The 25,415-nt window shown below is 41.7% G+C and overlaps 2 protein-coding genes across 5 annotated transcripts in view; both read right to left on the reverse strand.

Moving 5' to 3' along the window:
- Positions 1–504: 504 nt before the first annotated feature.
- Positions 505–7,075, reverse strand: LOC134820524 (forkhead box protein D2-like). 2 transcript variants are annotated; one of them, XM_063830949.1, is made up of 7 exons: positions 5,803–7,075; positions 5,172–5,328; positions 4,952–5,057; positions 2,875–2,995; positions 2,528–2,763; positions 2,352–2,424; positions 505–1,399 (listed from the first exon to the last, which is right to left on the reverse strand). In XM_063830949.1, exons 1-7 carry the CDS (start codon positions 6,100–6,102, stop codon positions 1,106–1,108), a joined length of 1,287 nt encoding a protein of 428 aa, XP_063687019.1. In that variant the 5' UTR covers positions 6,103–7,075; the 3' UTR covers positions 505–1,105. The 2 variants fall into 2 exon arrangements, with proteins under 2 accessions (XP_063687019.1, XP_063687020.1); XM_063830950.1 differs by lacking the exon at positions 5,803–7,075 and adding an exon at positions 5,647–5,714 and having other exon boundaries at positions 510–1,399.
- A 4,449-nt stretch (positions 7,076–11,524) lies between these two features.
- Positions 11,525–25,415, reverse strand: part of LOC134820752 (uncharacterized) — a 54,574-nt gene continuing 40,683 nt past the window's right edge. For 2 of the 3 annotated variants that reach the window (XM_063831340.1, XM_063831341.1), the window contains exons 8-14: positions 24,852–25,000; positions 24,586–24,724; positions 16,124–16,217; positions 15,216–15,304; positions 14,657–14,809; positions 12,579–12,742; positions 11,525–12,487 (exon numbers count right to left, since the gene is read on the reverse strand). In XM_063831340.1, the coding sequence (XP_063687410.1) occupies positions 11,905–12,487; positions 12,579–12,742; positions 14,657–14,809; positions 15,216–15,304; positions 16,124–16,217; positions 24,586–24,724; positions 24,852–25,000 (1,371 nt within the window). In that variant the 3' untranslated portion in view covers positions 11,525–11,904. Of the gene's footprint in view, positions 12,488–12,578; positions 12,743–14,640; positions 14,810–15,215; positions 15,305–16,123; positions 16,218–24,585; positions 24,725–24,851; positions 25,001–25,415 lie in introns of all 3 variants that reach the window. The other variant, XR_010160916.1, reaches the window with a different exon arrangement.

Genomic DNA, 25,415 nt, shown 5'->3' on the forward strand with positions numbered 1-25,415 from the left:
GGATCAACGTGTTCGTGGTCTCATTATGTAACTCGTACGTACCGTGAAGAATAGTTGAACTACAAACATTACATCCCCCCCCCCCCCGCTAGTAATCAGCACTACACCCCCCCCCCCCCCCCCCCGCTAGTAATCAGCACTACACCCCCCCCCCCCCCCCCTAGTAATCAGCACTTACTGGGTCCTGTAGGATGACCTCATACCCATAGTTATCCTCATTACTTGGATATGACCTGCAAATCGTTGCGGCTCCATGAACCTGTTCGGTCATTGCTTTGCCTCCCAATTAGTGAACAGCTCAGCCATTCCTGTAATTCTTTGTTGTGGGAAGATCAGTGCAATCATTGCTCCTTCACCAATCATTGCTCCTTCGCCTATCAGTAATAAGATTAGGACCAAGCTGTCATACACCCGAGTAAACGCTCATTCCGGCCCACTGCCGGCCTTGGGGAACTCTGAACTTATTAACCCTTCTCTAACCCTGCCCGACAACAGAAACACGCTTATAACATTGGAATAGCAAAGATTATGTTGAAATGAGTTGTTTGATACAAAATGGTTCTACGAAATATTTAACATACAAATGGGTGTTAATAACCCGTAAATTAAAAATGCGTAAAATAGAAATGTAAATAAGGGTACAAATTAGGCTTTATTAATAGGTTTTGGAAGTTGTAAAAACTGGATGATCTACCAGAATGTTCTACGGAGCCTGGATCGGATGTTTGCCGTGACGATAATATAACGCACCCACACAGCATTATAAATGTAAGATAAGGAAATTGTGCGGTTGAAAGCACGATTTACTAAATTCAAATATGACTTAAATAGTTATTAGCAGGCTGAAGTCTTGGTTTATGATGACATCTCAATTTAACATCACTTTAAATCTTGAGTACACAGTACTCGAAAATACGCGTTCACTTTCACTTTCATAAATAGCCTCGAAAATCTTATTTGATTAGACAAAACGTCGCGACAATTAACAGTCGAAGAGTTAACTGGAAGACAATTAACAGTCGAAGAGTTAACTGGAAGACAGTGTTGAGATTGCAAGTATTACTCCAGTATTAGCAGGGAGGGGTATATCCGCAGGGCGGGGTGTTCATGAGGGGGTCTGCTGTAAGATATAGGCAGGAGGAGCGCTGTTGGACTGAAAGGGGGGGTCCCTCTTATCTGAACACTCCGGGTGGTTATATGTGGGGAGCTGGTGGGAGTACATATCTCTGGGCCGAGTATCAGGGTTGCTAGACAGGATGATGGGGGACATGTTGAAGACGGTAGTAGATGTGGAGTTTGGTGGGGTGGTGGGGGGCGTGGTCAGGAAGACTGACGGATCCATCACCTGTTGATCTCCTCCCTCGTATTCCAGCTTAGCCGGTCTTTTGTACTGCTGGATCTGAAATAACGGGGTATGGTTAGAGGCTCCCCTTTAAAATGTTTTTCTCGTGGTTTTAAATTCACTGAGTTAAAAAACTTGAGAGCGCCATTAATGTCGGGGGTTTCAGGTTTTTAACTGCAGGTCATGATCGAATACAGCACATTTGATTTTAACTGTTTACTTGTTTAGTGACTTCTGCAGAATTCCAGACGGATTATTAACGATACTGCTATTATATCTAATAAGTATATCACATAGGGGGGGTTCACTACACATATTATATTACTCAATCAGAGAATATTAGATATCAGTATAAGAGTGAGATTGGGAATCATTAGCTGATTACGTTGGGAGATAATTTGCTTGTCAGTTTGGTAATTAAGGTGCTTGTTCTGTAGGTAAATACACAACAATATGAGGGCTGACTGTCACTTGACAGGCTAGCGAGTCTTAAGTAATCAATCATGCAATTAATTGAACATTTCTTCAGCTTGTAAAGTAAAGAAAGCAGAAAGCTAGGGGCAGTGAAATTAACAAGTGACCACTAAAGAAATATTGTGATAATGGTAACCCTCAGGCTATTTGAACTTTGGGCAGCTGTATACTAGTGGTATCCTAGTAATGAGATAAGAAAATATAAATATATTATAGATCAAAGTACACCCTGTTACGTAACCATAGTTACACAATGTTACGTAACCATAGTTACACACTGTTACGTAACCATAGTTACACACTGTTACGTAACCATAGTTACACACTGTTACGTAACCATAGTTACACACTGTTACGTAACCATAGTTACACACTGTTACGTAACCATAGTTACACACTGTTACGTAACCATAGTTACACACTGTTACGTAACCATAGTTACACACTGTTACGTAACCATAGTTACACACTGTTACGTAACCATAGTTACACACTGTTACGTAACCATAGTTACACCTTGTTAAGTAGAACTCACCATGTACGGGGAATGGTTGGGGACGGTGTAGAAGTTTGGTTGCTCAGGAATGTAGGCTCCCATTACTGGTACACTGAAAATATTTATGTTTACGAAATTTCATCAAAAGATGGGTTGTCTTTATAGAGGACAGTGAAAATTAATGGCTGAAGAAAATATCTGTGACTGTATCTTACCTGTTCGGGACCTGTCCCATAACAGTCTCTAGTCTGAAATCAGTCCCAAACTCCGAAACCTTGCTGTTAATCTTCTGACGACTTGTTGCGTTTTCTCCTCTAGTAGAAGTACTAGCAGAAAATCTCTTGAACCTCTTTCTCCTCCTCCGGAAACTGCCGTTATCAAACATGTCTTCAGCAGCAGGGTCGAGTGCCCAGTAGTTACCTTTACCTGGCTTACCCGGTTCACGAGTCACCTGAAAATAACGACTCGGTTAGCGGAGAATAATAGTGTTTCAGAAGGGTCCAAAACCGTAAACTAAAGACTAAAACAAACTTAATTTAACGTTAATTATTAAGAGTCTCACCTTCATGAAGCAATCGTTAAGACTGAGATTGTGGCGGACACTGTTCTGCCAGCCCTGCTTGTTGTCTCTGTAGTAGGGGAACTTCTCCATAATAAACTCGTATATCTCGGCTAATGTCAACCTGAAATTTATGGGATGAAATAAATTAGGTGCATTGGGGGGGGGGATTTTACATCGCTACTAGTACTGGACATGTGAATGTTAAGTGAGTGAATATAAGACTGTTTAATGAAGTGCATTCTCCGCGATGTTGTCATGACAATATAATGGAATGCGAACTATGTAAGGTTTTCAAAAGAGAAGACGGGGAGGGGGTACGTGTCAAATACCCCCCCCCCCCCCCCCTCTCCAAACAGACACCAACTTGTTTCCAGGCATATTTTTCCAATTGTCTAGCTCCACACTATCCGGATACGGATCTTACACCAAATTTCAATCGAGTGATCCAAGATTTGATCAAATTACAGAGAAAGGAATTTCAATAACTTGAGGCCAATTTCCGTGAACTTGGGAAGCTAATAGGATAACACGGAGGAAATATTTGCCAGAAAAAATTAGCCGGAAATTCGCTTTATTAATGAACAGAATGCTTAGATGCTAGCTACCACCGATTTACGGGGCTAGATCACCATCTCCACACCCCCCCCCCCCCCCCCCCCCTCTTCACACAGACACAAATCCGGCACCCCCCCCCCCCCCCCTCTTCACACACACGGCACCCCCCTCTCCTTACACACACACACACATCCGGCACCCCACTCTCCACACACACCCGGCACCAACCCCCCCCCCCCCCCCCCCCCCCCCCCCCTCTCCACACACACCCGGCACCCCCTCCCCACCCCCTCTCTACACATCCGGCACCCCCTCCCCTGGTATAAAGACTTGCAAAATGAGGTTAACTAAAACCTGGCCGTGAGGAATTTAATGTAATTCACTTGATTGCTTGTTGAACGCTTACCAGCCATGCTAACATCTCATTGGTTCTCAGCATTATACAAGGATTTAGTTGAGCCGGATTACTCTTTTTCCTTTGGAAAGATGCCAGGAATTTGTGCTCGAAGGGTATTTTTAAATTTCCGGAACATTGTATACAGTCTCTAACATGTTAGCAGTTCACAAATGTGTTATCCGCCCAACAAGCAATTCCTATCACGACCCCGGCAGTAGCAATCTAGAAAACTGTCGCATTTGTCAGATAGCGATATTAAAGTTTCTGTGGGTAAATTTGTCAGTGATATTACAAATGAGGAGGCTTGCTGATTAGGCTGATTCACGGGCTTTATTTCAGGTCCCTGGATTCTTATGTTAGACAAAAACGACTGTATGTCCTGATTAAATGAGAAATGTAGATACTGACAGGTGGCATATTGAACTAGCAATCCATTCAGAAGATACTTTGTTTTTAACGAAATGTAATGACCAATATAGAGAATAATGCTTGCACATTTGTTTGCCATATGAAATCCTATCAGGGGGGTGCCTATCATGGTACACTAACATTTCAGGAGGTTTGATTTTGGTGAGCTTTGAGAAGATGGAATGATGAGTGGAAGTATCCAGATAAAGAGGTGACAGAAGTTATGTCACCAGTATTTTAACTCTCCTCCCGTCTCCTCTCTGTCTCAGCTCAGCAACCCGATCAAGTTAAAGATGGCTATCTCAGTTGCACGGTAAATACTTCCATCCGTGCTTTGTGGCAGAGAGTGTATTGCATGTGCGTTTTGTCAGTGAAACTACTACTGGTAGGTCGAATTAGAGCGGTATTTGTTAAAGAATGACGGGTTTTAGGGTATGATGATGATTTAATAAGGCTTAACACTGTCGGCAAGCATGCTAACTACATTAACTCACAAATATATTGGGGATTTGGATGAGCTGTCATGAGGTTAAGGTGTGATGTTTGAATAAAAATGACATTAGGTTAAGCGAATATGCAAGAAGGTTTAGGAAACAAAAAGCTTGAATGTTTTAAACATAGTAGAATTAAATCTACTTTTAAATCTTAAGGGGGGTTCACCAGCGGGCACAGAGAAAACCGCTGGATTTTCAGACAAAATACATCAAATTTACCCACCGTTTTTCCTCGGAGTTCTTTATAGCCATGGTTATCAAAGCGATGTAGGAGTATGGGGGTTTATCAGTCAAGGATTTAATTACAGTTGACCCCTTTTTCTTCTTGGCTGAGGGAATAGAGGGGGCAGTTAATATATGATAGGATTAACATTAGAAAAATAAAATATTGCTTTGTTAGTTTGTATATAAGGGACGCTAAGCAAAAGAAGCAGATAACTTACATTTCGACTTGCGAGGGGGCAATGTAAACTGTCTGATGTTATTAGAGACAGCGGTCGTATCGTCCCAGCAGTGTCGGTAAGCAGGCTCTTCGGGGGAACTGTCCGGAGAGTCGCTCCTAAACAGGGTCTCCTGGATATACTGGTATCCTGGCATCATCTGCAGGTAATACTGGTTCATGGTCAGGTCAATACAACGATTACACGAATAGATTTGCAATAGAGTTGGTCTGACTTACTCCGGATCAGATTGAAAGATGCAATAATCTGACTGATGGTTATTTATATTAGGATCATCATGTTAGCGTGTCAATTAGTAATGGCCTTTGTAACTATGAAACGTGATACAATCATCAACAAATTATCATACGGCATGCTTTGTGATTGTGCTATTAGTTGTTTGAAAGAAGCTCAAATATCCTGACGACTGTATGCACGAGACGAGGAGAAAATATTAACGAATAATGGCGGCACAAACCTGACTTGTGCAAAAATAGAATCTAGGGCTGAATTATCAGGTTACTAATGCCAGTATTAAGACTAAACAATAGACGACCAGATGGATAGTGAAACGAATTATAATTAAATCAGATATGTAGGTCATAAGACTACACAATTAGATAAAGTAACTCACCATTGTCGTGTCATGGTAGTTAAGCATCCCATAAATATCTTCAGAAGAAAACTTCCCATCGCCGGGAAAGAAGACGTCGTGTGAATGGGGCGTAAGTGGGGGCGAGTTGACTGATTCAGGGGGAGGGAGATTGTAGTGGTCCGGGGAGGGAAGGTAGGAGAAGGTGGTGTAGGATGGAGATGCAGGGTAGACACGCGGGGGAGGGTGCATCCCGGGTGAGGTACAAGAATAGTTGATCATTTCCTCAGGCAAACACTGGACCCCACAACTGCTCAATTCAACTTCCGATTTAACAAACATAGCAAGGTTGTGCAATAAAGCGAGCTCGAAGTTCTAACACTCGGTGTATAGATGACTTGCGAATAATCAGAATTATCTCGCTCTGGTTTTTAGTTCCACACTAACGCGCGTGTCTGATCACGTGGGCGAGTCATATGGGGATCACGTGATACTGCTCGCGTTACCATGGATACATGACGTGACGCGCTTGCTTCAGACCTAGGATCTGGTTAGAGGGCCGTGGGAACGGGTGATCCATGGTCTGGGGATAAGCCTGTCACGTGATGGTCTATAGTTAACTAGACGGTAGAGCATGTGAAGTGCGCCGCCTGCAGGAAGTAAGCTCTGGAGACTAGAGACATTATTATGTGACCGTCAAAGTCATAACAGTTGCCTTTAAACGAAGATAACTATGTTCTCCGTGGGAATCGCAGAATGTATGACGTAGAAGTAGGACTCAGGACCGTCGTGACGCAAAACCACTACTCACTTCTACTGTTTAAATAGGATCTGACAAACTATTAGTATTATCGAACGAGAAGATTGGCTGAGAGTTTATAAGATCCACACAAAACTCGCGAGTTGAAGCTGACGGTTTTCAAAAACTGACAAGACTTTCCTTTCAGTCTGATATCTTGTACAATATCTACAACACAACCTCTGATTGACAATCAGAATTTGATTTCCCAGTTCATCGGTATATATTCATCTTCATAGAGTTAGACTGTTGAGTGGGAGCTTCGAACAAATAAAATCACTCTTTGAGTGGTGGAACGGACAGTTGGAGGCTGCATCCTTGTTCTTCTTTATAAATCTCAAACTTAAGAAGCAATTTGTCATTCCATGAATTGATGATAGGGCAGAAAATAATCTTCTAAGTACAGAAAATGATTGACAGAATGAACGAAACTGCAAACAAACAAAAAAGTCTGGAGAGAATAGAGAAATAAACCCACCTCTCCTGACAAAATAAAAACAAATATTGGAGCTCATCAGGTCCCAAGACTGTGTTTACATTGTAAAATGTTTACGTAAATAAATGTTTACATAATAGGATTTCATTGATTCTAGCCGACTTTGTTTCATGCCATAAATAAATTACACGTCTCACTTCGTCATGCAACATCAATGGAATTAATATAATCTGAATTCTTGTGGATTCTATGCCACGTGATTTTGCATAATATCCCAAATGCGAGATAGATAAACATCGGGCCCGACTCTGTTCTCTATGAAAATCTTCCACGCAACTCGATTTCAATTTGTTATATCCTTATAATTTTACTTTTAAACTTAGTAGTACTAATAATAGTACATACATAGCAACATAAGGATAAGTAGTTTAAATAATGAACGCTGTAGTACTAGTTTCGTGTGGTCGATTTTGTTTAGAATTAAGCATTGATTATTCTAAATTCCAATTCAAAAGAAAGCGGAAATTTTCTGATGAACGAGTTGAGACTGACTGAATGCTAATTGCTAATACTCTTGATATCATAGGGAATAGGCAGAATTGTAAATATATCGTGATGATCACGATACATTTGACAAAAGTATGCGATTAGTTTCTTTACAAGGTGAGAGAATTTGTAAAAGTAGGTAGTCCTATTTTCTTTTTCGAACATAATTCATCAATTTTGGTTCTTGTGAATGTGATACTGATACAGCTCCAAGATTCATCGTATACCCACCGGTACAAACAATAAAGGGCATTAGTTTAATAGGGAATTAAAATTCGGTCTACTTCCCCTAAACTACAAAAATTGGCAACCTTCCAGTCCGGTTTTCCATTACTCCAGCTCTAATCGGTACTCATTACCACGGAGCACAGGCTTGAGTACAACTCACGACCCATTCTTTCTTCCCATTGGTCCGACCCACGTCCTCTTTTTTCCGATTGGGCCCGCAACTAATCTCTGCGATTACCATCTATGATATACGTTGTGAGCCTATGCAAATTAAACAACCCAGTCCGGGACTAGCAAGCAAGCTTTTACCGTGTGATTGAGCCCTAAATACCTGGCCACGTCACGTGACGAAAGGAGCTGAAGATCTCTGCACGTGTAAGTTGACGGTAGTGGTGGAGGTTACTGATGTTGGCAGGCGTATAATGAGCAGCTTATGGCTGGATCGTGCTGCAAACTGTGGGGCAACTTGCGGGTCTGCTTGATGACAAGCATTGTAGTTTAATGGTGCGGTTAACAAGACCTCCACCAATCAGATTTAAAGATGGAGTTGTGAAGTCAATACCAAAAAGGTGTGAAGTGGTAACCATGACGGAAACACAAAAGATTGATATCATAAGTGGTGAGCGTTCGATCTAAAGGTTTGAAGTTGGGCAAATGCATTTGGACAGTGCTTCAGTTAGTTGTCTCATTTCTAATCTTGAGACTGTTTCTGCACAGCAGTCCGTATTTAATCACGTTGGCCTTCCCATGTATACAATCGGCTCTCTGAGTGACACGATTGGGAATCCCTGTGACTCTGTGACCCATAACACATAAATCCGTGGTTTGTACTTTGTAATTGTATTCAGGAAAAGGAGTTATCCGGGCTATATAGTTATACATTATACAATGTAGGTTCTTTTTAATTTAATAAATCGTCCAACTTCACCTTCCGACCCTGGAAGTCTATCTGATCTTAACTAGCTAAACAAACAAAGTCCCAATCCCCAGATCTTTGGTCCAATCAGCGTTTCCTTTTGATTGAGTTATCCTATTAGCCTGAAGTAAGTCACTGAAGTAAGTCACGTGGGTATGTAAACTGACAGTGATAGGAGGCACATTATTTGTGCTTGTTCGCTGATTGGAAGTTTGAGACTCATCGGCGTGTTTGTTTTGGTAGAAGAACTTGTGGACTGGTAACATTACCCCTGTTACTCTGACAATGACATCCAGGCATGAGGATCATGTGCAAGCACTCCATGACAGCTTTCAAAAGATTATAATGGGCTAGAATCTCCCCCCACCCTGGACTAATAATAATAGCCGGAAAAAGATTCTCTCTAAAGATGTGGATCATTTAACCATAACCCATAAGCTGAGATCTGGATAGTGTGTAACTGTCGAATCAAATTGACTTAGTAATAGTAGTAACTCATTACACGGTCGTCTAACCGTTTAACCACACCCTACAAAATATAATGGTGTTGAGAGTATTTTTCGGGGAAAAGGGGACCAGACATCGCTGAACACGCGTTAGTTCTAGAATAATAGCTATCTAGCAGTTTATCGTCTAAACACACATTAGCTATTAAACTATTAGATGATTAATTTCGTATATTAAGTACTCAGGGTGGGGCCAACGCTCTGTTTTAATTTAAGAATGAGTTTTCTGAGCTTTTTGATTAGAACACTTTCACTTTAAGGGATCATTTCATAGCTTTATTTAAAAAAAAGAGTTGCAGGAAATCCGATAAAAAACTTGATGATATTCGTTTTTCGTTGATAGCCCTCGGTAAGAAATATATCAGTTTCAGACTTCAGTAGTGAGTAGGCCTGTAAAGATCCGCTGGATATCTCATCTCTTTCAATACACTGTAAGTGTCACATGTTTTAAATTGATTGACCAATTTCTATGGGAAATATATAAAAGAGGCCAGCTGTTACCGAGCGGACATCAAGACTCGCACGGTAATATAAACAAGCTCAAGGTGTTTTTACAACTGGTCATCAAGCAAACAAGATGTCAAGCTCATTAGATTGGATCCTGATTGAATATGATTGATCTAATCACAGAGTGATCCGGTTAGCGATTAAGTTCTAATTATGCGCCCAATCAGTGGAGCCCTGATTTTTGATATCAAAAATAGATACCCTGTTTACAAGCTAATCGGACCAGCCTAACTGGCTATATTACTCGGTACAGTATAATGTTTGCACCAAGCTCCGAGGCTAATGAATGGTGACCTGGATTTGGTTCATTAGCTAATTTAATTGATAATTCTTGTAATATATCTATAAACTGTAGGATAGGATCGCTAATGGGCCGTCTACTTAGGACGTCCGCGAAAATCGCAGATTTTCAGACCACCCCCCTCCCCCTGTCCGAATTTTCAATACCACCCCCCCTCCCCCGGACGTCCGGATTGCCGCCAGACTGGCTGGCGACATGAAGTATAATAGGCAGTAGGAGAATATGCGAGTTTTGTCTCGGCTCTCATGAATTGCTCTGAGAATCGAATTCTCGTTCAAAATACAGGGATCTAAACTTACAGAGTAATTAGACTGACTCACTCCAGTGTAGTGTACCCCCGCCCCCTGACTCACTCCAGTGTAGTGTACCCCCCCCCCCCCCCCGCTGACTCACTCCAGTGTAGTGTACCCCCTCCCCCCCCCCCCCGCTGACTCACTCCAGTGTAGTGTACCCCCCCCCCCGCTGACTCACTCCATTGTAGTGTACCCCCTCCCCCTGACTCACTCCAGTGTAGTGTACCCCCCCCCCCCCCCGCTGACTCACTCCAGTGTAGTGTACCCCCCCCCCCCCCCCTCCGCTGACTCACTCCAGTGTAGTGTACCCCCCCCCCCCCCGCTGACTCACTCCAGTGTAGTGTACCCCCCCCCCCCCCCCCCCCCCCCGCTGACTCACTCCAGTGTAGTGTACCCCCCCCCCCCCCCCCGCTGACTCACTCCAGTGTAGTGTACCCCCCCCCCCCCCCCCGCTGACTCACTCCAGTGTAGTGTACCCCCCCCCCCCCCCCGCTGACTCACTCCAGTGTAGTGTACCCCCCCCCCCCCCCCCCGCTGACTCACTCCAGTGTAGTGTACCCCCCCCCCCCCCCCCGCTGACTCACTCCAGTGTAGTGTACCCCCCCCCCCCCCCCCCCGCTGACTCACTCCAGTGTAGTGTACCCCCCCCCCCCCCCCCCCCCCCCCCCCCCCCCCCCCCCCGCTGACTCACTCCAGTGTAGTGTACCCCCCCCCCCCCCCCCCCCCGCTGACTCACTCCAGTGTAGTGTACCCCCCCCCCCCCCCCGCTGACTCACTCCAGTGTAGTGTACCCCCCCCCCCCCCCGCTGACTCACTCCAGTGTAGTGTACCCCCCCCCCCCCCCCCCCCCCCCGCTGACTCACTCCAGTGTAGTGTACCCCCCCCCCCCCCCCCCGCTGACTCACTCCAGTGTAGTGTACCCCCTCTCCCTGACTCACTCCAGCATCATGTATTTATATTTATTTTCAAAATCTTTCTAAAATTTCTTTTTAGTAAATTATATTAATATTAAATCTAAATCTTATGATATTGTTATTATCTTAACAGTTACTGTTGTAACTTAAGATTTTGAATTTGTATTCCTTGTATTTGCTGATTCCTCTTGATAGATCTTACACGTATTAATGTTGTCTTAAAAGTATTTCAATGAAGTGCAGAGATAAAAATCAAATAATGATGAGAGTTATAGATCTCCCTACTGAACGCTACTATGACGAGAGTCAAATCACTGGTTGAATGAAAAATAAAATCGGGCAAAATAAAAGATATCCAAAAATATAACAGGAATGAAAACCGCCTCTTTCTTCAGTCACTAAAATTACGATCACAATAGTTCATTGCAGGATTCATCTTTCAATAAGCTTTTATAATATTACATATTATGTAGTGTATTGTAGTTGTACGATTTAAAGATCTTTGTTAATGTTATCTAAAAACCCTTCGACACATTGATCGTTGGTTTACAGTTACCCGATTCGTTTGGTATTAGCTGTTATATAACAGTATAGACGCGGACGCGGTGTAAATGCAATACATCAACAAATCATAATAATCAAAATATAAACTCAATTGTGAACAGCATTAAGCTTTCAGTCTACACGCTTGTCCATGGCTACAAATTAATAGTTAAGGATGGTTTGCCGGTAGAAGTCTTGGGTTGAGGTTCAGACCGCAATGAACTTTTACTGGATCTATCTAATGAGAATGATGCTGACGAAACCATTTTGTACAACTTTTCAACAGGCTCAGCCTCATCTTTAACTGAAACTGGTCTGCTGTAACTTTTAGTTGTTGTAGCCCTGTCTGGATCAGGACAAGGTCTACCAGAAGCAGCCGTTCTAGGTCTGGATATCTTACTCCTAGCAGTGGTCGGCCTCTCCACACTACCAGATCTGGACATTTCAGATGACGGTCGGGGCCGGAACCTCGCATTTTTACTAGCCACACTAGACCGAAATAAAGGTACAACGTCCCCTATCCGACTGCTGTTGTTCTGAGCCGGCATTTTGGGAGAGTTGTTAAGGGATCTGAAGCTTTTCTTGTTCCTGTTTCGGGGGGTTACGAGAGGAGGGGCAGAGGCTGGCCGGAATGTTTCTTTAGCTAAGTGTGGGAGGGGTGAGGAGTTACCAGGACAGTAAAGGTTAGTCACCTCGTCTCTCACAGGATCCGGCATTATGCTCGGCACCATCAGTGTCCTAAGGGTAGTTTATGGTTGGTGCAAATACAATAAAATACATAACAGCAGCAAGCACCTCGCTATGCGACCGACTGGTTAATTGAACAAACCTTAGTTGGCAAGAGAGACAATATTTGCACTTCTTGCTCGGGTCCACTCTACCCTCATAGTGCTTGAGGTCTCTGATGACGTGTGCTTTGTACAGATCCCAGACTGAATCTTCCATGTAGCGCCTAATTAGGTCCACCACACTCGGATAGAGAGGGTATTTCTCCTGAAGCATATTTACAACGTAAACAGGGGTCTTTACTTAACTCTCTTTATCTATTACTATTAGAATACGCTAGCTACACCCAGTTGAGTCTTGATCATCAATTATCATGTAATCTTACTAATACTATATATAAAGCAAGGAGACGATATATATATATATATATATATATCTGTTGCCATTTTACTGACACCACGACATCAACTTTAACACGATTTTCCGCGAAAACCGTGAGAGACAAACTAAAACTTTTATTGCTGGGTCGAATGCTTTGTGGTCTGGTCTTTTTACCAGTAGCAAGAAATCAAAAATTTCCCAAGGAATAAATAAGTTAGGTCCCTAAAATTGGTCTCCTATATCGTTGTATCTTGACACCACTTCAGAGTTAAACAGTTTCCTGCTAGTGCTAGTAAATTCTAATATGAGAGCAATTCCAGTTGTAACAGCCAAAAAATAACTCCAAAAAATTTGTCCGCGTTGGCAGATTCATAGACCCACGATTGAAATAACTTAAAAGAAACTGCCTGATTGGCCACAAGTAAGATTAGATAATAAAAAGGTTGATCACGAAAAGCTCAAAAACTAGGGAATTAAAATGGCACAACAAGTTTCACTGTAATGTAGTTCTAATCATGAATCAGTTCAATCAGTAAGTGGAAGCTTTTACTATATTGAAAAGTAAAGCAGTTGATAAACTTATAATCAATATGTATTAAGAACGTACTTTTAAAATATATTTCGGCCTGAAAGTGAAAACATACAATTTGAAATCCAAATATCAATATGTACGGGTATATGCCTCACAGAATGGCCAAAAAAAGAAAGGTCTCTCAAAATCACAAAACACACTTTATTCCAGGTTTTATCTCATAAGAAGCTAAGTTGACACTCATATTTTTCTTCCCGGGGATGATTTAATCTCATAACCATTTTTTCTTTGAGAAAAATTGGCCGGAAAATCTTCCTCCAAAAAAACATGCCTCACAGAATGGCCAAATCTGAATTTCTATAATTTTTTGATGGAGATACTTTTTAAATTTCTATCACCACACGTTGTTAGAAAACCTATTAAGGAATGGGGTAATAACCTAAAACTCACGAAAAAACTGAGCAGTAAAAAATTATTTCACAAACAAAAAAAAAGCCTCACAAAATGGCCAAAAAAAATGAAAACGAGAAAATTTTATTTTTCTAAAACCTTTGGCTCTTGTTTCAGGCATGCTGCTGGTATAAATATGCCTTGTTAACACCCCCATATAGGTGAAATTTCTTAGAACTGAATAAAAAGGGCATAATTTCCTACACCAAAAATGGCCATTTTGTTCATATTCCCTGATTTCATGATTTATAACCTTCATTCGGCTGTAAAAACACTCCATCTGGGGTGTTATTGTATGATAAATAGCTTGTGAATACTTTAGACCATCAAAACTAACATGTCTACATCAATAAAAGGAGTTTTAAATTTTGGCTATTTTGTGAGGCATATTTTGGCCGTTTTGTGAGGCGTGTAGCCATTTTAGCGTTTTTTTCTTCCTATATTGAACAATGTTCGTTTTTTTTGATGAATACTATTCTTTAAACATCTTCTGTCATACTGGTGCCAGAAGTTCTCACCAAAATGCAAACTTAGTTCAAAAATTTGAAAACAAATTTTCAGTGCTCAAAATTTCTACATAAACAGTCATATTTATGCCAGAAAATGTGGTCCAAGTTAATGATTTCACCACAGGAAGTGTTGCCAGAAGACTTTTGTTTCATATGGTATCCACAAAACCTACCAGTCTTATAAAAAAAATTAGTTACAAAAACATTTACAAATTTGGCCATTCTGTGAGGCTAGCCATTCTGTGAGGCATATACCCGTACCACCAGATAAGAATTTCACCTGAACTTCTTACCCCCTGATAAACGCACGGTAGCAATGTGAAGAGCGTGAGGTTTAGCGAAGAACTGCACAGAGGAGACAGGTATGGTGAGGACGGTGAGTTTACTTTTAGCAATGAGGTGAAGTGTCGGCAGATCTTTACTGCTGTGGAGCATGTGTTGCATCCCAAATATGTGGCGCTCCTGTGCAATATCTTGTTAGAACGATCAGTGAATAAATACAGAGGGGTGCCATATCTTTTCGTCATTTCTGATAATGACAATGCAAACAGTATTAAACCAAAAATTTCCATTGAACCATAACTCCGCTTCCGGACCACCGATTTACAAAATTCAAAAAAATGGGAAAAAATTAGAGAAAATTCTGAACTTTTCTCGGACGTTAGAAATTATAGTCATTCGTGCTTGAGAAGGGAAGGTGATAACTATAAATAGGTAGGCTGCTATATTTCGTTCAACTTCACAACAGGATATAAATGACGTAACGCGTACAGGTGAATTTTATCTCTCATCTTAACACTTAAACAGAGGAGTAAATTCAAAATTTGGCAAAGTCAGGTCTAATATTAGATAGTGGAGGATGCTATACCTTGAGATGTTGAATTACGAGTGACAGTTTTGGGTCGTGCTGTGTAAAAACATCGTGCAGCTTGTCCGGCTTGTGCCTGCATTTATTACCTGCAGTTACGTAGTTATACTTCCTCATCATGTTATTGCAACATCGGGACACGCTCGTGTTCCAGGTATGATGATGAGTGTATAATTTACTGACTCCGATCTAATTTGTCAGGTTGGATTACCCGTACAGACTTCACCATTTGTCAGAATGCAAACTTGTTTTAGACGGAACAGTCGGTTTTAAACCACAGACCCGACAAAGAGCGTTATTAGATAAAGTTCATGATTTGCGGTTACTGTGAAAGTGCAGAAGTGTTTAGTGCAAAGTTAAAGCTGAATTTAAAACTTCCAGTCAAGCACTCCGGCAACCTGGACACCTGGACACACTCCGACAAAACTTAGACTCTATTAGCAACGCAAAATAACGGAGGTCTCGAGCCGATATGCGATACAAAGCGAGTTTCATATTTTATGATATATAATAAGGCCGGGTTACACTATTTTTATAGTATCGCAAGAAATCAGAATAATCAGAAACTATTTGGAACTCCAAAAAACTGTCTTCTAGTATCATATATAAGGTGAACACCGGGTGGTGGGCTGAGGGGAGGCCTTTACCAGTGAACACCTTGAAGACACTCACACGACGAATGATGGGTAACCATGAACTATGAAGTTAGGGGAACCCCATAGCTATAGTTATGAGGGTTCTTTAATATGTATCTGGGTTTCAAATACGACTACGAAGACGATGGGGTGGCGATTATAAATGTTATTTTAAGACTTTGAACGATACCAAAAATGTTGGTATTATTTAAAGTCTTAAAATAACGTTTATAATCGCCACCCCATCGTCCAAAATAGATCACAGTTACTTACGCTGTTTATCAAGTCGTTTTAAAAGTTCTCTCTGCTGTTCGTTTTCAACACAACAACTGTACACATCGGTCGTCAAGGCAACGTTAGCAACACCCTGAAGTAAATGTGGGGGGGGGTCAACCTCATTTTACCTCATTTTACCTCATCCCAATTTTGCCTTTTTTGGCTGGCCTCATGAGGTAAAATGAGGTAAATCTCGGCACAAATTTTTAACAGGTAAAATTCTCTAAATCGTCAATTTAGTCACGAAGGAGTATGGAAGGAGATCTAAATGGGTGCTCCTCTAATATAAACAGTAGGAAATGGTTAACTTTATTCGAGGTCTCAGGTCTCTACAATGTCGGGAAGTTCCTGCAGGAATTTGCGCATTGCGCTTGAAGCAAAAGATTCACAGCGCCAAAAGCGAAGGTCGTAGAGACATGAGACCTTGACTAAAGTTAACCATTTCATACCATTGCTATAAGAGTATGCCACTTTCAGAGTCCTGAACACACTCCCATATCTCTTAATCGTCAATTATATGAATTTTACCTGTTAAAATATATTATATATATCATCTTTAACTGATATCAATTTAGTTTAACACTGTTAGTTAAAAAAAAGAAAATAATACTTCACACCAAACTAACACACAATATGAGAATATAAAAAGGAAGGTTTTCTTGGAGACCTGGACCGAGCATCAAAATAGTGTAGATTGCTGCTGTCATTGTCAAGACTCAAGAATAAGAGAGTCTAGTTGTGGGATTATGCTGGATAACAGATATGATAAGTGGTAACATCCTACAAAAGAATGTTAGCTTACTAAGGAATTTTCCTCTTACTGAATCATACAAGAAGTTAACTAAGTTCCTCCTAGTCCTAAGCATTATCTTGTTTCAGAGGGAATGAGTGATTTAAAAAGATGAGGCCAAAGAGTTAGTTGTAAAGAAGGCATTTGTACTCTGTAATTTCTAAGCTAATTTTTTTCGATATTTATAGCTATTTACTGATCTTGTCTTGACGTATCAGCAAAAGATCACTGGACCTCGTTAGTTGTTAGTCATGTTATGCTGATCCAGTTAGTGACGAGCTATGAAGTAATCATTCGACCTCATTTAATACTGATCCTATCAATGACGAGCTATGAAGTAATCAGTGAATCTCGTCAATGCTCATCCTGTCCGGACTGTCAGTGACGAGTTATGAAGAAATAAATGGCAAGTTGGTCGTTTAGCTCCGGACAGTCTATGCACGGTCCCTGCACGGTCCATACAACAACAAGAGAACACTCCATGCACAGTCCCTGCACAGTCCCTGCACGGTCTATGCACACTCCGTGCACACTCCCTGCGGCTACTAACCGGTCACTAGCCGGCTATTAGCTTGGCTCTAAAGCAGACCTACTTAGTAGGTCTGCTTAGTAGGTTAGTAGCCAGTAGGTCTGCTTTAGAGCTCAGCACATCGCCGGCTAGTGACCGCCTAGTAGCCGGTTAGTAGCCACTTTGTGGTCACTAGCCGGCTAGTAGCCGGTTAGTAGCCGGCTAGTGACCACTTTTTAAGTGCCGGTTAGTAGCCGGTTTGGTAATGTGAAGTTGAGGAGCTGTTATTACAAAAGTGGCTACTAGCCGGCTAGTAGCCGGTGTTCATATGTTACTGTGCAGGGACCGTGCAGGGACCGTGCAGGGAGTGTGCAGGGACTGACCGTGCAGGGACCGTGCATCAAGTGTTCATTGTGCAGGAACCGTGCAGGGACCGTGCATGGAGTGTTCTCTTGTTGCTGCATGGACCGTGCAGGGACCGTGCATAGACTGTCCGGAGCTAAACGACCAACTTCCCAAATAAATGAAGACCTCATTAATTCCCTTGTTCCAAGAAGATATTCCTCTGGTAACAACCCCTTCTGGCCTGCTTCTGAACATAATATGAAGATGCGAAAACCTAGTCTACCTAAATTGGAACTTGCTGACTGCATTGGAAAATGGATAACAATCGAGAAATGATAATCAGTGCCAGGATAATGGATATAATCAAAGTTGAATTTGGAATCCAAGGAAAAACTTCCTTTTTTATATAACCATATTGTGCGTTAGTTTGGTGTGAAGTGTTATGTTCTTTTTTAAAACTAACAGTGTTAAACTAAATTGATATCAGTTAAAGATGATATATTTTAACAGGTAAAATTCATATAATTGACGATTAAGAGATATGGGAGTGTGTTCAGGACTCTGAAAGTGGCATACTCTCATAGCAATGGTATGAAATGGTTAACTTTAGTCAAGGTCTCATGTCTCTACGACCTTCGCTATTGGCGCTGTGAATCTTGCGCTTCAGCGCAATGCGAAAATTCCTGCAAGACTTCCCGACATTGTAGAGACCTGAAACCTCGACTAAAGTTAATCATTTCCTACTGTTTATATTAGAGGAGCACACATTTAGAACTCCTCCCATACTCCTTCGTGACTAAATTGACGATTTAGAGAATTTTACCTGTTAAAAATTGGTGAAAAATATGGGCGTGGCCCAAGTCAGTATTATACGAAACCGTAGAGACACAAAAAATTGTTTGGTTGTTCCTGACCCTATAGAGCAACTAATTAGAGGTGATATCTAATTATTTGAACGAAGAGTGGTTTTGTGAACCGCCCTATATTCTACAACGAATCATGAACATTGAACATGTACATAAGAACTTAGAATTGTATGAAGTATGAGTTTATATGAGAAATTTATTATGAAATGACCTTTCACTATGCAATTTTGACTAAATTCATGTAGATATCCAATCCAGTTCCATGCACAACTGTTGTTTACATTTGGTCTAGTTAGACACAATTTGTTTCAGAGTGACTCGATAATCGCAATATCAAATTAAGATATTATTTGAATGGTCCATGTCATGCAATGCAGAAATATCCCAATAAATTGGCAACTGCCAAAGTGACACTAAAGTTATTGCTAATTCCTTTACAAAACTTAGCAAGTGCTATTAACAATTTCCTAATGGATCATGGAAATTGAAATGTTCAATTTTCTTTTCATAAATAATAATTATAATGCGAAGTTTTATTTACCCCAAGTTTGGAGAGTAAGTAGGTTAAACTGGGAATGCCCCTTCCCAGGGACCACATCACCCCTAATAAACCATTAAATATCATGGGAGACCATGCACAGCCTCGAATTATAGTATAATGACTTCGAATAAACCTTTTTTGTCTCTAAAAAAAGGCTTAGAAAACTAGATTTATTTACCTCATTTTACCTCATTTTACCTCATCCCATTTTTGCCTTTTTTGGCTGGCCTCATGAGGTAAAATGAGGTTGACCCCCCCCCCCCAAATGTAGAATGGTATTACACCCTGAACTCTGAAGTAAATGTAGAATGGTATTACGCCCAGAAGCAAATGTAGAATGGGATTACACCCTAAAGTACGCTCACTCTGAATTTTTGGGCAGATCGTTTCCTCCCTTATTACAACAGATAGATACAACACAACAAGATACAAGATAAAACTAAAGTAAATTATAACCAGCTTTTACCGAAACCATAACCCCGAAGAGAACCATAAACCTTACCGACCACAACTCTAACTCTAACCGAAGCCCTAAACAAACAAAGAATGTTCGCTACTTTTGTATGCTCAGTGCCCAAGATCATTGATATTGGCGAGTAATTTGATGGGACCGATTATTGTAGGTTTATACTTTATAACCTTGAACCTACTTGTATCACGTGGTGACCCCCACGGTCGCTTCACTATAGTGACGATACAGGGGGACGATAGTGACGATACAGGGGGACGATACAGGGGGAGCCGCGCACTTCGTGCGCGGCGGGTCATACAACGTATGACAAGAACCTACCAAGACGCGCGCCGAGTTGAACTCGTCGACGGTCTTGGAACAAAGATTTTACGAGTATCACCCGTTAAACCAGTTACAACAATGAATACTAGCCGGTGAATGTTTATTTTACTCGTCAAGCCAAAGAATATAATACATAGTATTAGTATGCTACGATATGCTTGACCATTGTTAATGATCTGGCCCGGCGCGCGCTACTTCGTAGCTCGTGCCGTCGAGAAGAAAGCGGCGCGCGCTACTTCGAAGAAATTTAGACGAGTAACATCCGTCAACGATATGCTTGCCATCATGTCAGAAATTATAAAACGGACTGTCCGCGGAATGCGTCGGGCTTCTATATCATTGCCTTGTCCATTGTCAATTGTTAATGCACTAATGCGTGCCTGTCGACACGCATGTCCCTATGCGCGTCGCTCTTTTCGAGATTCATGTATGCGTGAGCGAAGCGAAAAATAGACTAGCACTAGCAGTAGCACATAATCATATGACATAGCTTGACACACGCTGTAACCCCTTTCGAGCGCCGGCCGCTCTCTCGCCGGCCGGCCGGCCGGCGTGCACGAGAGGTATACAACGTGTAGCAAGGCCAAGACATAGCAGGCCCAGCCTCTCTTTAAATAAAGTTTTAAAAAGCAAGGCACTGACCTTAAGTTTAACAGGTGATGATACTCGTAAAATATTTGTATACAACTCGGCGTCTCGACGCGCGTCTTGGTAAGTTATAAACCTACAGCAGTGAGTCTGACCTGGCGCGCGCTACTAGACTGGGGACCTCTACTCAGACCTTTTCTGTATGTTCTTAACATTTAAACTTGGAGGACTTCACCGCTTCGACGCGAACTATCATGTTTGCTTCGCAAAACGATCTCGAAGGGTTGACAATTGACATCGTCAATCGACACTTAAACGGTCTGTAGCAGTGTTTTGTAGCGCGATGCGTTACTGTGCGCCGCGCACTCAATTATGCTTCTCGCTAGATCGGCGAGATGCGCTACTGTGCCTCGCCGAGCTGCGATGAATTGACATCGTCAATTAACATGAACAGTTTCTTTGCACTTTTGCCCTCCTGTGTGGAGACTGGAGAGTTATGGGTTGTAGGTTTACAACCTACCGTACTAGGACGCGCGCCGAGTTGGACTCGTCGACGGTATATATTTCAATATATGGAACAGATATTTTACGAGTATCACCCATTAAGTTATGGGCAGAAAAATGTTTTGGTCGAACGTGACAGGCTAGTAAAACACGAAGTCCCCAGGACCCCAGTTACCTGGGGACGCCAGGCTATTATGTTCATAAAGAATAGAGATTCGGCGGAATGATAAGCTGAGCGCCGCCCGGTAACTGTAAGGACCCCAGGTAATAAGGTTGTGGCTAGGGTTATAAATAGCTTCGCGCGGGGTTATACTTAATTATGGTTAGGGTTGGGATCCGGATTAGGGTTTATGTAAAACCGTTTTGTTCGGCTGCAAAACCATAAAAACCAAATTCACGTGATGATCATGATTTTTGGGAGAGCGAATTAGTAAAAGCCGAATTACTCATTTACACGTTTAACGTTCAGCAAAATTTGGATATCCAGTCTAGTTTTTAATTTGTTGGTAAGCTTTGCTGGCCTTGGATACTTAAGATGTTGTAGTCTTCGCCTTGATTATATACTTGGTCGCTATGATCAAATTTAACTTTTAACACTGGCAGGTTCTGCATAAATTCGGACAATTAAAGGAATCTCTTTGCGCGGCGTGCGAACTACACACGCGCGGCCACTCTTTCTGTCACGGTAATTGAAAAACTTTTTACTTTCTATAGTAATTTGTCCTTAGGTTCACGCGCGCTGTAGGAGGATCTACAAATTTCACAGTACTGTGAAAAAGTTTAAAAACATGATTTTGGGTGCTTTTTTATCTCCAACTTCTATTAAAAGCCATTTAGACTTGGATATGAATGTTTTTTTTTTCTAAAAGTGCTCCGAATGGCCCATGCAAGGGGGGTCATCCTCCAGAGTAGCCACATTTTTGGAGGCACTTTGAGACATATTCATATTAGCAGGAGAAAAACATTCATTTTAACGAGGCAAAATTCGAGATAATGAACTGTACAGCCTGAACAATTTCTTATTGCTAAGAGAACAAGTCAATACTGAATTGCGAGGGGTTCTCTTGTTAAGTTAATACTGAACCCGCCAGAACTGCGAGGGACCTATTCTCTTGTTAAGTTAATACTGAACTTGCCAGAACTGTGAGGGACCTAGGGGTTTTCTTGTTAAGTTAATACTGAACCTGCCAAAATTGTGAGGGACCTAGGGGTTCTCTTGTTAAGTTAATACTGAACCTGCCAGAACTGTGAGGGACCTAAGGGTTCTCTTGTTAAGTTATTACTGAACCTGCCAGAACTGTGAGGGACCTAGGGGTTCTCTTGCCAAGTTAATACTGACCCTGCCAGAACTGCGAGGGACCTATTCTCTTGTTAAGTTAATACTGAACCTGCCAGAACTGCGAGGGACCTAGGCTAAGGGTTCTCTTGTTCAGTTAATACTGAACCTGCCAAAACTGTGAGGGACCTAGGCTAAGGGTTCTCTTGTTAAGTTAATACTGAACCTGCCAAAACTGTGAGGGACCTATTCTCTTGTTAAGTTAATACTGAACCTGCCAGAACTGCGAGGGACCTATTCTCTTGTTAAGTTAATACTGAACCTGCCAGAACTGCGAGGGACCTAGGCTAAGGGTTCTCTTGTTAAGTTAATACTGAACCTGCCAAAACTGTGAGGGACCTATTCTCTTGTTAAGTTAATACTGAACCTGCCAGAACTGTGAGGGACCTATGGATTCTCTTGTTAAGTTAATACTGAACCTGCCAAAACTGTGAGGGACCTATTCTCTTGTTAAGTTAATACTGAACCTGCCAGAACTGTGAGGGACCTATGGATTCTCTTGTTAAGTTAATACTGAACCTGCCAGAACTGTGAGGGACCTAGGGGTTCTCTTGTTAAGTCAATACTGAACCTGCCAGAACTGTGAGGGACCTAGGGGTTCTCTTGTTAAGTCAATACTGAACCTGTCAGAACTGCGAGGGACCTAGGGGTTCTCTTGTTAAGTTAATACTGAACCTGCCAGAACTGCGAGGGACCTAGGGGTTCTCTTGTTAAGTCAATACTGAACCTGCCAGAACTGCGAGGGACCTAGGGGTTCTCTTGTTAAGTCAATACTGAACCTGCCAGAACTGTGAGGGACCTAGGGGTTCTCTTGTTAAGTTAATACTGAACCTGCCAAAACTGTGAGGGACCTATTCTCTTGTTAAGTTAATACTGAACCTGTCAGAACTGCGAGGGACCTAAGGGTTCTCTTGTTAAGTTAATACTGAACCTGCCAGAACTGTGGGGGACCTATTCTCTTGTTAAGTTAATACTGAACCTGCCAGAACTGTGAGGGACCTATGGATTCTCTTGTTAAGTTAATACTGAACCTGCCAGAACTTTGAGGGACCTAGGGGTTCTCTTGTTAAGTCAATACTGAACCTGCCAGAACTGTGAGGGACCTAGGGGTTCTCTTGTTAAGTCAATACTGAACCTGTCAGAACTGCGAGGGACCTAGGGGTTCTCTTGTTAAGTTAATACTGAACCTGCCAGAACTGCGAGGGACCTAGGGGTTCTCTTGTTAAGTTAATACTGAACCTGCCAGAACTGCGAGGGACCTAGGGGTTCTCTTGTTAAGTCAATACTGAACCTGCCAGAACTGCGAGGGACCTAGGGGTTCTCTTGTTAAGTCAATACTGAACCTGCCAGAACTGTGAGGGACCTAGGGGTTCTCTTGTTAAGTTAATACTGAACCTGCCAGAACTGTGAGGGAACCTATTCTCTTGTTAAGTTAATACTGAACCTGCCAGAACTGCGAGGGACCTAAGGGTTCTCTTGTTAAGTTAATACTGAACCTGCCAGAACTGTGGGGGACCTAGGGGTCAAAAGACTGTTCCTGGTCTCACAAAAAGGCAACTAAGTGTACGGTCTCAGAACGTCATTTATTATTTGTGATTTATTTATTATATATTTATATATTTATAGTTTACACAGTATCTACTGTAGTTTGTCTGGCGAACCTTTTAAGATGACAGTTACAATCATTTATTCTAGCTTTTGCGACAGTTTTATTGTTCTCTTATCAGCTTTTACACGACTAGCTGTACAACTCACCTTATTGTATGATGAATTTTACGGTAACTGATTTACATAAACTTGAGAAGGACATGATATCTACTTTACGGCCTCGAAAACTCAGAATACAGAAGAATCACTCAGTATTGATGAAGTCAAAGAAAACATATTGGCTAAATTTGTAGAGAATTTATTGAAGGTAATGGACATTAATTTAGACTTGTGTAAAGCAGCGGCTGGTGCAATTGATACATTAAAAACGGAACAAATTGCTACCTAGAAAATCCTCACCGAACAGCAACAGAAACAACTGGTGCAATATGATTATTTTAAAGATTACTTATATATACATAATTAACCTTTTCAAAGCCTTTATATGGGCGGCCCTCGAGCTGAGGTCTTTCAATCAATCAATCAGATTGAACCGTGAAAAACCATAGCCCGTAAGGTAAGTATTATTAAATAGGTAAACCTGCACAATTGCGTAGATGTGGGGGTGGTGACTCTGTACTGTAGCAACTAGAGATGTAGGAAGATAATCAGCTATTCGACCATGGTCTGTCAGACTTCTAAACGCATCTTCATCTAAATCCTGGAATATCTCCAATGTCCTGGTGATATATTATATAAATCAACAGAATGGAATCGGAACTTGTTCTAGTACTTGCATACATAGCATGCGACGTGGACGTTCTTGATAAAATTGTTTATAAGCAGTGTAATGGTTAAAATACCAACTTAAGGAAGTTGCACTTCCTCTTGTGCTCCGTAAGAAGTGCGCGGTAGACAGCCCGCCCATTTCCGCGTCTGTCCAGCACAATAAACTCCGTCTCCTCAGTGCACACTACAGTAGCTGTCCTCCTCTCCATGTGTAACAGTGCTACGTGCTGCGGGATAACGCTCTCAATAAGTTAAGGGGGCAGGGGGGGGTCTTCATGGAAATTTTCTCAAAATCGACTTTTTAGTTGTTTCTGATAGAGGGGAGAAATATCTATCAGATGCTTTTGATCCCGTGGAAAAATATCATTCCTAGCCGAAATCATTGCCGGTCATAGGTCAGCGTGTGAGTGTAATTGTATTGCGCAAGCGATTTTTGATTGCGTGCCCTGAAAATCGAGTCTAAAAATCTATCTCCTCCTACATTTTTTGAGCAATCACCCTGAAACTTCCAGGATATGTTCTATGGATAATTTAGAAGAGATGAGCCGGGCAGAATTTTGAGATAGGCCTTTAAAAATTGTGTATTCGATTTTGAAAATCTTGGACCTCGTTTTTTGATGATTTTTCGAGGTCCACGATTTT

The sequence above is a fragment of the Bolinopsis microptera genome, chromosome 9 (assembly GCF_026151205.1).
Source record: "Bolinopsis microptera isolate Bmic1 chromosome 9, MBARI_Bmic_1.0, whole genome shotgun sequence".
Classification (NCBI taxonomy): domain Eukaryota; kingdom Metazoa; phylum Ctenophora; class Tentaculata; order Lobata; family Bolinopsidae; genus Bolinopsis; species Bolinopsis microptera.